Genomic DNA, 14603 nt, shown 5'->3' with positions numbered 1-14603 from the left:
CGCCGCTGCCCCACCGTGCCCCCTTCCTCCCGGGCTGCCAGCGTGCCGGTGAAGCGGTTGTGGGCGTTCCCCGTCCCTGAACGCACCTGGACGCCAAATGTCGCCGGCCACGTGCTCCTCCGTGAGGAGAAACTGCCCTTTTTTGGGGGAGCGGGGCGCCCCGGTGCTTCCTTGCTTCACTCCGTGAGCAGCAGGGCATTGCCTCCCCCGCCGGGCGTGCACTGCCCGCTGGGGAAACCCCAGGTCCGAGGCTTTCCGCAATAAAATAAAAACGTCCCTGGATGAACTCCCTGACTTGCAAATCTGATAAGGAGGTCGGAAACGAAATCAGGGTACCACGTGTTTTCCTCTGTCGAACAGTGGGAGAAAAGGCCGTGGCCTGTCAGTGCTGTTTGGTTAAATCCCGTCCGTGGCTTTGCCATGTGGGTGGCCGTCTACTGGTGTCCTTGGGCAACCATCACCCAGGCTGCCCCGCACCCTGGAAACTTTGGCCAAATTTGTAAGGTTGCTTCAGGGCGCAGCATGTCTCGAAACGATGTTTTCGAGCTGGCTCGAGCCCTAGCACAGTTTATCACACTGGTTTGTTCTTGGCGTAGCTTATTTGCCAGGAGAACTTGCTGATGTAGCTTCTATAGCCTTATGTGTGTGTGTATGAATATATACTGCTAGAACGTAAGTCGTTTTCGGTGCAGCCAAGGGCCTGGTGAGGAGGAGCTGGCTGGTGAGATCAGCCATGGGAGGAGCATGTCAGTGGTCAGTGATCTTTAAAATTTAATACAGTAACGCTGCTGCTCTGTGTTTTAATGAAGGGTTTGAAATAATCCCTTGGAGGACTATGATCCAGCACGTCAAAATTCTGCTGTTTGTAGCTGGTTAGCCACAGCTGGTGCGGAGTTAGGATTACAATGCTGCTAATGTTTTAAATAAATGAGACAGGGGCTTGATACGGGGCTCTGTGAAGAAGCATTCCCAAGCAGAAATGTGCTTGATTGTTGGTTGTGGCATTAAAGAAGCGGGAGGACTTTGGCAGATACGGTTTACTGGCACCCTGGGCTTGCTACTGAAACACTTCCCTGAGAGTGAAACGTGGGAGCTGTTCTCTGACAGGCCCACAAGCATTTAAGGCAGAAATTAAGTATACAGTGCAAAATTGAAGTGAGAACCTGGGTAGACAGCATCATCTTCAGGGAGAGTATTTTCTCTTCTTTTCTCCTGTCAGGCTGTGAAAAACCCTTACTGAATGGGCCAAGGATAGAGTTAAAATTGCAGCAAAATGTGCCTTTCAGAGCTGAGTCAGATTATCTTTGTGATCGCCAGGGTTAGTGTCATAACATCCTTAGTTTGAACAAAAGATCTGGCAGGGACTGGGAAGGTTCTTGCGTCATTATGGCTGAGGATGTAGAGAGCGTGGTTCTGGTCTGTCATGATGCGACCTGGTTGATCGTTAGTTTTTGTAGGTAAGTGAGGTTTTGTGTTGAAAGCAACCAAATCCGAAGTCATCGCAGGTTTTCTTGGATCACGCTGAGGAGTAAGTTGGTGAAAAAGGGTTCTTAAGGTAAATACAAGGCACTGAAATGCAGAGGATGCTTTAAAGAGCAGGAGGTGCGAGAGGTGTCATTACAGTGTGCACCACACCGACTGTTACAGTTGTGACTAAATTTTGCGTGTGTTTCTTTGAAAACTGAAGGAGCCTGGGTTATTTGTCCCATTACACTTCAAAGATTAAAGTTATAGGCTGCTTTTTCAGTCACGTAGCAGGTACTTGCTCAGTCACAGCATAAATCAAATACCTCGTTAAAATTAAGAATCCTTCCCTTGTTGAGGGAGAAGGAGGTAATGGAACTGGGTATTGTATTTCAACGGTATGTTCTTGTGCGGAGGCGAGGGTCGGAGGAGTGAGAGGCACAAAGGATGGAAGCAGGGAGAAGTCTGCTGGCTGTTTTCAGAATACATGGAAGGAAGAGAAGAAAGCTGTAAGGAGGGAGTGCTGCATACTTGGGGAAGGAGAGACAGTTTCACTCAGCTTTGTTGAATTCCTGAAATGTTCAGTTTGACACCTAAACCTTGTATTTTGCGAGGGTTTGTAGAGATAATATCCCTCTCTTTCACCAAGGTGCGGTGTAGGCAGCAGTCCATCCATAGCCCAGACTACACAGACTTGGGGGGTAAAACAGGAAGAGAAATGGGTTCATAGCCACTGTGTGATTGGCTGAAGATAACGGCAGGATTGAGATGCTTTTCGGTTCTTGGTCGTGTTATGTGTTCTTGAAATTACAATTCTAGTTTTGCTACTCGAAGTGAGGTGACATTATGAATGAGGTGTTGATTAAACAGCAGCTCTTGCTGTGTGATTCTGACCTTGGTGTCAGCAGGTGGTTTGCTTTTCAGCTACGGTAAGACAATACCCATCGTGGGACAAAAATCACAGGGGTTCTTCTTGTCTTGCCAGATACCCAGGCTGAGGTGGGCCTTTGACCGCGTTGGAACTGCATCGCTATGGAGCAGTACACCGCGAATAATAACAGTTCCACGGAGCAGATCGTTGTGCAGGCTGGACAGATTCAGCAGCAGGTATGGAAGGTGATAACGGGTGAGCTGGCATCGCCAGTGCTGAGTTACAGATCCGTTTGTACGTTTCAGAGTTTCGCAGAACCAGCAAGATGCTTCATGGTACTGCCTGGGTCTGTGTTTACCTGACTTCTGTCACCTGAGCAGTGGTCAGATGTGGACTGAAGTCAGACTAAATATGTTTTTAAAACTATACTATTATGAAATTAAATTAATGAAGTTGCAGCTGTACAAGTTAACAAATTTCACTGTAATAGGGAGTTTGCAAACTGGTAGTGACAGGAGGGAAGGAACAAATGCTCCCTGAAAATGGAATAAACGGGATGGTAATCCAAATAGTCACACAAGGAACAAGGTCAATTCCCCCCAGTGTTGTGATAGGTTTTGTTCCAGCCCACCGAGATCTTATCCAGCTTTCCCAAAAGAAGTATTTATTGAGATCCTTGGTTTAGAACTCCAGGTGGATCACAACGAACACACGGTACGGGAATTGCAACAAAACGTGTAGCTTTGGAGGAATTCACCCGTTCCAGAAAGAAGTTTCCAGTTCTCTTCGTAATGTGCAGTTGAGTAGGGCTGGGGGTTTTTAAAGGCTTCTAGGTTTTTGCCGTCTTTAAGCTTCCCCCATTCGGATATAGCAATGCGTTTTCAGACAAGCTGTGCTGCTGTTCGTTGGAGGCAAGAGGAGTTTCTTACATTTGTCATGGAAATGAACAAGCTCCTGGGTTATGTTTGCAGTGAAATACTCTTTGCTTTGTCATCAGCCTGTTTGGTAGCAGGGACTGGCTTTTTCCCTTGAGTTTAGTTGAAGCCGAATGTTTCAGTCAGAGCAACATTGTACTTGAGGTTAAAACATTATGTATTAAGAATTATCAAAAATGCCTGCTTCCAACAGGTAAACAAAAATTTATTTTGCTTTATTGACACTTTGGAGGTAAAAAGGAGGAAAAACCATAGCTTGGCTTATTTAATTTTTAGTATATGCTCTGAAGGACTTTCAAATATAAAAGCATTGTATTGGACATAAAATATTTTTCTGAAATCATTTATTTTAATAGGCTTGTTGGAGTAGAGCTTTTAGTAGTGAGATGTCCTTCACGTCCCAAAATGCTAACACAGTTAACGTAGATTATTTTGGGACTCTTACTAAAGAGGCTAAAGATAGAAAAGGCTTTTAGATTTAAGTGCTCATGCAACCTCTCAAGATTGTCCTTCAAGGTGGAAGACATTGATGCAGGGGTGACATGGGGGAAGCCTATATTGTAGTCATCTGTGCTGCTGTACTGAGCAGAAAGGAATTTATGGCCTTGATTGTAACCAGCAAGGCTGACAAAAGCTGAAGCCTCTTCACAGTAAGAAACCTGGGCAGCGAAAGGAAACATTTTGCAGAAAGGTAGCAGTCTAAAACAGTGAAGCTGAGATTTTCAGTTCTGCAGAATGATCTCTCGTGTCCTTTTAAGTGACTTTTGGTTGGGATATGGAAGCCTTGACGTCAGTATCATGTGGTTTTGTTGGTATTCCGTTCTTAGGTTTGCTTGGCGTATTCACATTCCTTATGTTCCCAGAGCAGTGCATATGAATTTTAAATCACCCTCTTCCAGCAAAGTGTCGTCATCTCTTGTCAGAGCTGTGCATTTCCATGTTTCAAGCTATTCCTGTTCCTATTCCCAGCAGCAGGGTGGTGTCACTGCTGTCCAACTGCAGACTGAGGCCCAGGTGGCATCCGCCTCAGGCCAGCAAGTCCAGACCCTCCAGGTAGTGGTGATCTCTCTAATCGTGTTTGTGAGCACTGCATGACTCTCACCATCGCCACATATCTAATGCTGTGTTTTTTCCAGGGTTTGATAGGAGCAGGAAAATTTGTTAGCGGTAGTATCTCTGCTTCACGCTAGCTGAAGGTTTTCCATGGAGAGCGTGGGGTTAGAGCTTGTCATTGGATCTCAGGTGCACGCCGGAATTTTTCCTGCTGCTGTAATTCTGAAAGGGAATAGTGGTTGAAGTGGGACTTGAAAGGAAAGAACGCTAAGATGAGGAAGTAACAGTCAAGAGATACAATCCAGGGAATTCCTCTAGTTTCAGGGAGATGAGGTTTGCAATACCCACTGTAAGTGATTCTGTTTTCACTACAGGAAAGAAAGACAGAGAGATGGTGGGTGACCCACCAGCCTGAAGAGTGAAACCTGTTCATCTGTGATTAAAAAGGGCACCTGGGGACAGTATTGGCCTCCCTGGGATTGAGAGATCCGATTTCTTAATTACGTGTGAACAACACAGGGAGACCCAGGAGAAGTATGTGTCCTACCAGTAAATGCCTCACAGATGGGAAAGAAACACGAGGTTGTTTCAAACCCTGGTTTCTTTCCACATGAAGTATTCCCTTCAAAGCCTCCCCAGGCTCTTCGTAGGAGGCTTTTACAGGGGTTGATAAGCCCCAGATAGCTGTAGCACTTCAGTAGTGTGGTGTTCATTCGGTATTTTGGTTTTGTGTGGGTTTTAATTCTTCAGAAGAGGAGAGTTCCAGAGGCTGGGATGGCCTTGCCAGGTGTAAAGGTGAACACAGCATTTTTTATGTTCAGAGTTAATACACGAAAAGCTGGCTGACTTGAATTGCTTTGGGTCACTGTGGCCTGGTCATCATCATGTGTGTCCTCCTTCTATTTTTTTCTGTTTTGGCTTGCTCTAATACATTAACAAGAGCCCCGGAATGTGTCATTTCTCTTTCTGCTTGTTGGATATTGTACTGATGGCTGCGCTTCTTTGAGCATGCTTATCTTTCTCTCTCTGTTGGAATTCAAAACAAGCACTATCGACTTTTTAGGGACTTTTATGTGATAGTTACAAGGCTGAGGCACAGAACAGTGCCACGGGGGTGTTAGGTCACCTGTAAAGTCACGATAGCCTCTGTAGGGCGTTGATCACTGAGGTACAACCGTGGTTGTTTCCATGGATGTGCTATAATTCACTAAGGTATTTGAACTATGCCAAGTGAAGCTTTTTTTAGGTAGTTCAGTATGTGCTGCAAATCCGTAGTGATGTTTAGCCTGGAATGTTACAGTGGCTGAAGAGTGAGCATTCCCTGTGGAGATCCTTGCAGTTTACAGGCAGAAAAGCCAAGAGCTCAGAGATACTTTATCATGTTGCATTGCTCTTGTGTCTAAGCAAGAGGGGTAAAGGGTGATCACCCAGGTTGTAAGACTCCTTTCACATTTAAGCCGCAGAGGTGCGCTCTTCTCAAAGATAGGTTTCGAGGAGTTTGGGGCCTTACTGGGTAAGGGTGTTTAAAGAGAGAGGTTTTCCCCTTGCTTTTCTTCTCATTGGCCTGGTGAGCAGAGCCATACCTGGTCCCTGAGTCCAGAGACTTTACGCCTCATTTATAAATCCTCTGTAAGCCTTGTTGGGCCAAGAAGTGGCTGCTGCTCATTTTCTTTCACCGTTCTTTACTGAGCTACATCTTGTGTTGTTACATTCATAATTTCACTTAATAACCATGACAAGATTCCCTAAGAACATCGCAGGCTCTATATGGGTCAGGAAATGGAAATGTAGGCATGTAATCGGAGAGAGTTGAAGCTACCTCAGAATTGCTTATTTAGTGCTTTTTCTCATTAGGAACCCCAATTAAAGATTAGTAATAGTGATGTGGATAATGAAGTTTCTTTTATTACACTTTGCTCTCAGGCTGTGCATGAAGATAGTTATTGTGTCTGGAAAATTTGGCTGTGCTTTTCATGCTTTATTGCGATTAGACTTGGAAGTTTTGTTCAGACTGTAACAGAAAAGAGATAATTTACTAAACCCAGTAGCACCTCATGGAAAAAGAGTTTGAGAAACTAAAGCTGTTTGATGCTGGTTCTGAACCCGGGTTAGTGACTGTTGCTCAGTTTCTCTGGTCACCGCGTTGAAATGGGTAAGCATTTAGCCGCATGTGGTAGCCGCTTCAGTTTCTGGTTTCGTGTTGCCAGACTTTTTCATTGTTCTGTTTGTTTTTTCTCCTGTTTCCTAGGTCCAGGGTCAACCACTGATGGTACAAGTGAGCGGAGGTCAGCTGATCACATCCACTGGCCAGCCGATCATGGTGCAGGCTGTGCCTGGGGGCCAGAGCCAGACAATCATGCAAGTCCCGGTGTCTGGAACCCAGGGGCTGCAGCAGGTGAGATAACCCTTATTTTATGTAAAATAAACTGCAGAGAACAAACTGTGATGTTCGCCCTTTGTCAGATAGTACGTTAGCTGCAGCATTCTTAAAATTAAACCGGCCAAGGTTGGTTGTTCTCCAGCCATGGATCGGGCAGGGAGCTGCCTGTTAAGAATGCAGTGAAAATTCTTTGTGTATTTGACTTTTGTATTGTATGGGATGGTGCAAACCTTTTAAATGAAGTCTGTTAAAATATAGCTGGAGTTGGTCTGGGGGTTGGTTTGGTTTTTAGTTTAACTGGCCCTTGCTGTTTTGCTGTTGATCAGGTGCCTACTCAATTTATGGCTCAGAAGGAAGTTTTGGTTTGATTTTTTTTTTTTTAATTGAAGAAAGCTTCTTGAAAATAACTCTTGTTCTTGAGTTCACCTAATATGTGATGGCTGAAGCTGAATTTCTGTTGCACAGAAATTCATTTCTGTTGCACAGAAGGTAATACTGTAGAAGGTATAGAAGATGGATTATGTTAGAAGCAATTCTTTGGAAATATTTGTCTAAAAGACTTTTTTTTTTAATTTAAGCAGCTGATCAAAGTGTGTTCTTCAGAAGCAAAGGGAAGAACTGTAACAGTGGCACAAAAAGTGTTCTAGTGATTTGAGAATGGGGTTTAGGACTCAAGTTCAGCACAGTCCAGGAAGACACGTGATGTCTCAGTGTCTCGAGAGGTTTATTTAGTGGGGTTTTTTTTTTTTAATTTGTTGAAAACACAATGTTTTGTGTTAGGTTCTTCACAGTCTGGTTGTTGGAGGAAAATCCATAACTTGGATTGTTATAAGCACACGCTTCAAACTGTATTCCAGTTCCTCTTTTCTAAACTAAGAAATATTCCACATTGGTGGAAAGACTTCTCTGCAAAGCTGAAGACAACTTAGGTATATCTGGGAGTAATTCTGTGTGCTGGTTATTTAATACTCTACAGATACCCGAAATCTTAGTCCTCTTTTTCTCTTTCACCTGACCGTTATTCTTCCCAGTTTCATGTGAATAATTTATTTCTTTTGATGGTTTTATTGTGTAAGCAGTGGAGAACTGCTAGGGATTAATGACACCAGCATGTTATGTTTCCTTTGTTCTGTATGGTGATGACTGCTGTGTCACCAGGAGGAGTAAAGTAAACCTCTTCATTTTAAAATGGAAAAAGAGAAGAATCAGTACTTTCTTTTTCTTTGCAACACTAAATCATCCTCAGAGATGATTTGGTAATGCTGAGGCCAAGGAGGGAGAAATAAGAGGCGTAGTTAATGTTCCTTTCTGACTCTTTCTTCCACAGATTCAGTTGGTCCAGCCAGGTCAGATTCAGATTCAAGGTGGGCAGGCTGTGCAGGTACAGGGGCAGCAGGGCCAGACCCAGCAGATCATTATACAGCAGCCACAGACTGCAGTTACTGCTGGCCAGACACAGGTAACTGCACCAGCATGAAAGGGTTTTCTTGAGAGAAATAGGAAGAGAAACAATGGCTTAAGGTGTGGTTAAGTAAAAAAAGGAGGAATTATTAATATTGAGGAGAACTCGAGAATAAATTTCATATTTTTGTAGTCTTTTCATACGTAACTCTGGGGCAGAAGTAGTAGATTGCATGTCTTTATCCATTGTGTTTCTGTATTTTATTGCTTCATGGTTGTTTTTGTCTTATTTGTTGAAATCTGAAAACATCAAGTATTGGTAATTTCATACTTGCGCCATTTTGTGAAGTAGTCTAGTCACACCTGTGTTTTCTGCTGATTCTTTTATTTAGGACCAAAATTAAATTTCTGAGCAGAATCGTTCTTCCTTTAACATATTCATAGTGAGCCAGGAAACCTAGAACTTGTTTCTTTCCATGTTAAATACTACACTGATAGAAAACGTATGTGACGTGCTTTAGGTGTTTTAGCTACAGTTCAGTTGGTTTGTGCTCCATCCTATTTCTTGATGCTGGTAGTAAAGCAAAAGAAATAGATGCCTGAAACACCTTAAGCACCATGTGTTAATTCAGGAATTGTGAGATTTGAAAAGTAAAGTTACTGTGTTCTCTGTTTTGTTTAGACCCAGCAACAAATAGCGGTTCAAGGACAACAGGTAGCGCAAGCAGCTGAAGGCCAGACCATAGTCTATCAGCCAGTCAATGCTGATGGCACCATTCTTCAACAAGGTATGGCCTTGGGTGTGAAGAGTGGGGGTTCTCGGTGTCTTTTCACTAGCCCTGTCGTTACTGTCAGAGGAAACACGGAGCGAGCTGCAGTGCTGGTTCGTGCTGCGGTCCAGCCTGTGGGCAGAGTGAACGGAAGGAGAGGTGGCAATGTTGTTGCACAGGATTCCCTCTGTGCTTCTTTCCCCGGGAAAATAAAAATGGTTCTTTCCTTTGGCAGGGGCTGTTAAAGTAGAAACGCTTAAGTTTGCTTTTACACCTGAGAGTACGTGATCTCTTAGCTGACACTGCGCTTACTGGGCAAATACAAATGCAAAAACTGGGAAGTGGGAGGACGAGGGATTGGAATTTTGTTATAACTTGCAATGCTTTTCTGAACCTTTCTGCATGTTATGGAAGGATGAATGAGTAAAATAGAGAAGTGGGACTAATGGTGTTCCCTTCTTTTTTGTGTGCGTGTTTTTGGTTTGTTTTTTTCTTTTCTTTTCTTTTGTGTTTTCTTAAAGTTACAGTCCCTGTTACAGGCATGATCACCATTCCAGCAGCCAGTTTGGCTGGAGCGCAGATTGTCCAAACGGGAGCCAACACTAATACAACCAGTAGTGGACAAGGGACTGTCACAGTGACGCTGCCAGTTGCTGGAAATGTTGTCAATTCAGGTGGAATGGTTATGGTATGTATTTAACTTTCCACTGTTGTTTCTAAAGGTTGAGGTTTAAGATGTCTCTACAGAAACTGTTGTCTGAGATTCATGTCACCTTAATATGGTCCGTTTTCTCCGTAGCTACCATTAGTTTAAAGTTTAAACAGTGTTTTCAGTTTTAATGGCCTGTGTCCTATTGCAATCTCTGTGTTCTGTACTTTCTTTCTCCCTTGGCAGATTATTGGGTTCAGAAACCTAAAAACTGAAATTCAAATAAGCTGTTAACTGCTTATAATAAAATAAGATGTTAAACAAAATAAAAGCTTGTAATGAAATAAACTGTTAACTGCTTACAGTAAAATAAGCTGTTAACAAGACGAGGTTTAGAAAAATTGAATCAACTAATGCGTTTCTTGAGGATCCCTTAGTATTTTTCCTGTAATGCATCAGAGAACTTTCTCAGCCAATTCTTTTTTCTTCCGTGATGCCTTTTAACTTGCATTTTCCTGCCCTCCCCACTAGATGTCAGCACCTCTACAAGTAATATTTGCTTAATAACTGCTTTGACATTGTCATGCCAATTAAATAAGTGATAAGCAAAAAGAAAGGGACGCGGTGGGCATGGCTGGGGTGCTTAATTGAACAACAAGCAGTGACATGGTCATAGAATTATATATTGTATTGAAATTTTACCCTAATCAGAAAAAAACCCCAAGCACGACTGATGTGTAATTGATTTGTTTAAATTTGTTCTGCAGTTCTTTTCAATTTCAGAATGTGCATTATCTGAACAAAACCAAACATTTTCCATTTTAACTTTGTTTTTTAGATTACTTTTTATGCATTCGCTTTGTGTTTTGAGCTACACATTCTAAAAGCATATTTTTCTCTTTACAGATGGTACCTGGAGCCGGGTCGGTACCAGCTATCCAGAGAATACCTTTGCCTGGAGCAGAAATGCTGGAAGAGGAGCCCCTTTACGTAAACGCCAAGCAGTATCACCGGATCCTGAAGAGGAGGCAGGCACGTGCTAAGCTTGAAGCGGAGGGAAAAATTCCCAAAGAAAGAAGGGTGAGACTATAGCTCGGCTCTAATATGGGGTTGCTTGATGAGAAAGGCACAGAAAACTGCCTGTGCTGGAAAACGAGGACTGGAATCTTAGTGTTCTGCAATTATTATTATTCTTTTTTTCCATAAGCTACGTCAGAGTCATTTTTGTATGTCCCTTGGTGGCTGTCCTGCTTCCTTTGCATGCTTTTAAAGCTTGGATGTATATGGAGCCGTACTGTAAACACTGAACGAGACGCAGTAGGCTGCTCTCTCATTGCCCACTTCTTATCGTTGCAGAAATACTTGCATGAATCTCGGCATCGTCATGCCATGGCCAGGAAGCGGGGAGAAGGTGGCCGTTTCTTCTCACCAAAGGAAAAAGACAGCCCTCATATGCAGGTAAGTAGAATTTTGTCTGGTCCTTGGACAACTGCCACTTCCAGTTCTTCAGGATACGCTTTGGAGGTGCTTTTGTCCGGCTTTGTTTGCTCGTTTCTGGGCCAGGCTGCTGACCTTTGTCCCTCTCTGCCTTTGAACTTAGTTTCAGGCCTTGTAAGAAAGGTTCTGTCTCACTTCTTGCAGAGACCAAGCGTCTGTTTGCCTTGAGTAGTTAAATCACAGTAATGTTGACAGAAGAGTACGCGCTTTGTTTTACAAACAGAATGTTTGTACTTGTTTGTGCTAAGAAATTTAGTCTTCACAGCCTTCCTGCTTGCATACCAAAACTATTCGTTTAGGACATGAATTAAAGGTAGAGGCAGGCACCTTATCGTACACCTGCTGGAAGATTAAAAATGGGACTGTCTGATTGTTAGCTGCATATTGATTTACCTTAAAAGTGCAAGACAGACCTTCAAAGGAAGGGACACAGTAGAGCAGAACTAGAAAGTTCTGTTGTTGGTTAGTGCTTTAAAGCAGTCGTGGCGCTTTAGCAGAGAAGTATTTCTCTTTCTGAAGTGGAGTTCTTCCCAAATACTACACCAGTGCCAGGCCTTCCTTACTACCAGAAACAGCGCGTTACTGGGCACTAGGAGGATTTGTGTATCCCGTTGTCTTATCGTGACCTGTAAAGCCCAGGAACAACGCCACACATTTAGGGATGAAGGGAGGGGGCACAAGCGTCTCCTCTTGGTAGAGCTGTGCGGGATTCTTTCTGAAAATGTTGAGATTAAAGGTGGTATGTATTTTGAATCTGTAGGATCCGACTCAGACCAATGAAGAAGCAATGACACAGATGATCAGAGTCTCCTAACCACTGCTTAAAGGAAACAGATAACTGATCAGAATCCCCGTCCCTTCTGCAAGCCTGTTCTACCTTTCCGGCGTATCAAGCGAGTCGGTCAGTGGGACAATCGCCATATCACAGCCTGTCCTTTTCTACAGCACAAGCACCACGTTTACAGCGTGTGGTCGAGATTTTAACTGCAGTCGACTCAACAAATAAGAAACTTAACGACTTTCTTGGGACACTCTTCTGATCCAGCGCAGGGATTTCAGAGTCTGACTGCTCATGCCTTTGTTTTGTTTTATTTTCTTTAAACATCTCTTGCATTAAGATTGGCCACGGGGCGAGAGTGTGCCACTGACATGGTGATCAGCAATAAGTGTGCTGCAGCAGGGCCAGCAGAGACCTCTTGGAGTTATGGCCCTTCCAAGTTACAGCGACCAGCACCGACGTGGCTACAACCCAGTCCTTTGTTTTCCTGACAGAGACTTGTTCTTTGCATCTACTCCTTACACCTTTGGACTTGACTGTCAGCTGAACTGTTCCCTGTTGTTGCATCTGTACGGCAGAAACTGAAGGGAGTTCTTTCAAGTTCCACCTTGTACAGTGTGTAAACAGCAAGCTCTTCCCTGGGGAGGGAAGGCTCAGCCATCCAGTCACGCTGATAGAAACATTTCAAGATCATCGCAGGACTTGATGTATTGTGTATCCGTTCTGAGAAGTAAGAGGGGAGAGGGTGATGTGGGGGTAAGGATTTAAATAGTTAAAGCAATCTCTTGGTGTTTTTTGGTATGTTTATTGCCGGTAGTTGTTGCTTTGGAAGAAGAATGGATGCTAGCATAAAAATTATTTAAACTTCTGAGTGAGTCTCTTTCAGAGGATTTCTTTTTTTAATCTTCCTTCTACACTTGCCAGTCCAGTGCGTGGCTCCTCCAAAAGACGTCAGATCTGCCAGCTCGGAGTGACAGCACTTGACCATCTTTGGGATGGTGTTTCCTGATGGCTGTTCCAAACCAGTTCTACAGCTCTCTCCTGCGCAGTGAGGGATTGTTTCATGACAGCAGAAGCGTAGGGCAGCTCAACTCAGCTCATCCTGGTGTAACTTGAAGGACTGTTAAACAAATGAAGGTAGATATTGATGAACCTTTCAGGCTTTTTAATGACTATCCTCTTTAATTAAAAAGAAGTGGCACTTAATGAAAGAGGAGTACTTACATTTAAAAAAAGGATTTTTTAAAATGACCTGTAGCTGGCTTCTAGCTGAGCATCTTGACAAAACATATCTTTATCTTTAATTCCATAGCTCATTACAGATTTTAAACTTGGTCCATTTTTACTGCTCTGAAATTTGGCGATGGAAGCTGTAGTTCAGAAGTGTTTTAGCAGGTGAGACTTGCATCTTCCCGTGCCTGTCTCCTCCCATCTTGAATGGGTTTGACAGGCTCTGCGTACACCACCTGTGTGCCGTAGTCCCGTTTCTGTCCGTTTGTGTGTTCGGTCAGACATAAAGCTGCGTCGTGGCAGCTACGTGTGGGACTGGAAGTACTGCCAGGCATTGTCACAGGGGCAGGTGATGATGAACCTGAATAAAGTAGCAGGGGGTGGGGTGTTTTGGAGGAAAGCATCCGTGGAGAGGAGAGACTGGTTTGAAAACTCTGTTTTCAAGTGACAAAAAAAGTAAATTTGAAAAATACAACCTGTATTATCGCCCTTCTGTGTTATTCCCATTTACTAAAAGCTTATGACTAAATGCAAATGGAAGACAGCTAAGCCACTTGTAGAAGACTGGCATGATAAAAAATGAAAGAGCCTTTAAAATTCTATTTACTTTGGATAAAAGAGAAAAATACTAGGCCTAAAAGTAGGAGAAGGTGGGAAGGAATGCAAGAGGAAAGAGCAGAAATGTGGAGAAATGTTAGCAGGCAATCTGGGAGGAAGAGTACGCCCCTCTGGATACTGAGGATGACAACATTTAGGTCAGCCGTGTGTGGAGGTACATAGCCAGTCAAAGAACAACGCAGAAATGCAGATTTGTATTTGTATTCAGGCAGCTGGATTGTCTAAATGGAGTCCAGTTCCGTGTTCTTACCCTCCCACAGCTGACATGGAGAACTGAAGCTGAGAGAAACCATTCCACGCACAGTGACACCTGCTGCTGTGGGAGGAAGCGGCCCCCTTCTTGATGTACAAATAAAGCCTCTTCTTTTCAGTTTTGTCTTAAATTATGTTAGTAATCCAACGCTCTGCTCACAAATGAGGCTTTGTTCCTAATGATTCCACAGGCATTTGTTTACCTCCATCGTATTGGCGGCATCTCTGGTGCCTTTGCTTGCTTCCGCCTTAAAATACTTGGCCAATTCCAGCATGGTGCTTATTTTCTTCAGTTGGCGACCGGAATCCTCACCTGGCACTTGTGAGGTCACCCAATTCAGGAAATACATAGTGCTCTCTGTGAAGGAATAACAAGAGATTTGCTTTAGTTGAATTTGCAGCGTTATTGTAAATATTTTTTTCAGAGCACTTGTACATTTTGTCAGTGCTGGAGGAATATTTCTGTGCTGGAGTAAGACAGCCTCTCCATAACGATTCTGCCCGTCGCCTGATGGCTCATCTCTGTCCTGGAGAACCACCTCTGAGAGCTGGAAGTTAGGGGAGCAAGATTATTGCTCCGACATAGGCCATTTGGGTTTTTTTCATGAGTAATTCCTTCTTTTCTTAAAGAACTTGTAAACTTCTTCCAAACAGCTAGAACTTTTTTCCCAATAAGCCCTTCGTATATAGGTTCTCGGATCCGTT

The 14603-nt window shown here is 43.5% G+C and overlaps 1 protein-coding gene across 4 annotated transcripts; it reads left to right on the top strand.

Annotated features, from left to right (window-relative positions):
- Positions 1–2448: 2448 nt before the first annotated feature.
- NFYA (nuclear transcription factor Y, alpha) lies at positions 2449–12223 on the top strand. 4 transcript variants are annotated; one of them, XM_010154145.1, is made up of 9 exons: positions 2497–2571; positions 4243–4326; positions 6572–6718; positions 8031–8162; positions 8787–8892; positions 9396–9562; positions 10430–10603; positions 10880–10981; positions 11781–12223. In XM_010154145.1, the coding sequence occupies exons 1-9, from the start codon at positions 2497–2499 to the stop codon at positions 11832–11834; spliced, it is 1041 nt and encodes a 346-aa protein (XP_010152447.1). In that variant the 3' UTR covers positions 11835–12223. The 4 variants fall into 4 exon arrangements, with proteins under 4 accessions (XP_010152449.1, XP_010152447.1, XP_010152446.1 ...); XM_010154144.1 differs by having other exon boundaries at positions 4240–4326; XM_010154146.1 differs by lacking the exon at positions 4243–4326.
- Positions 12224–14603: the final 2380 nt, after the last annotated feature.

The sequence above is a fragment of the Eurypyga helias genome, unplaced genomic scaffold, assembly GCF_000690775.1.
Source record: "Eurypyga helias isolate BGI_N326 unplaced genomic scaffold, ASM69077v1 scaffold29746, whole genome shotgun sequence".
Taxonomy (NCBI): domain Eukaryota; kingdom Metazoa; phylum Chordata; class Aves; order Eurypygiformes; family Eurypygidae; genus Eurypyga; species Eurypyga helias.
The sequence above is the reverse complement of the archived record's forward strand: the minus strand, read 5'-3'. Positions and strand labels throughout refer to the sequence as shown.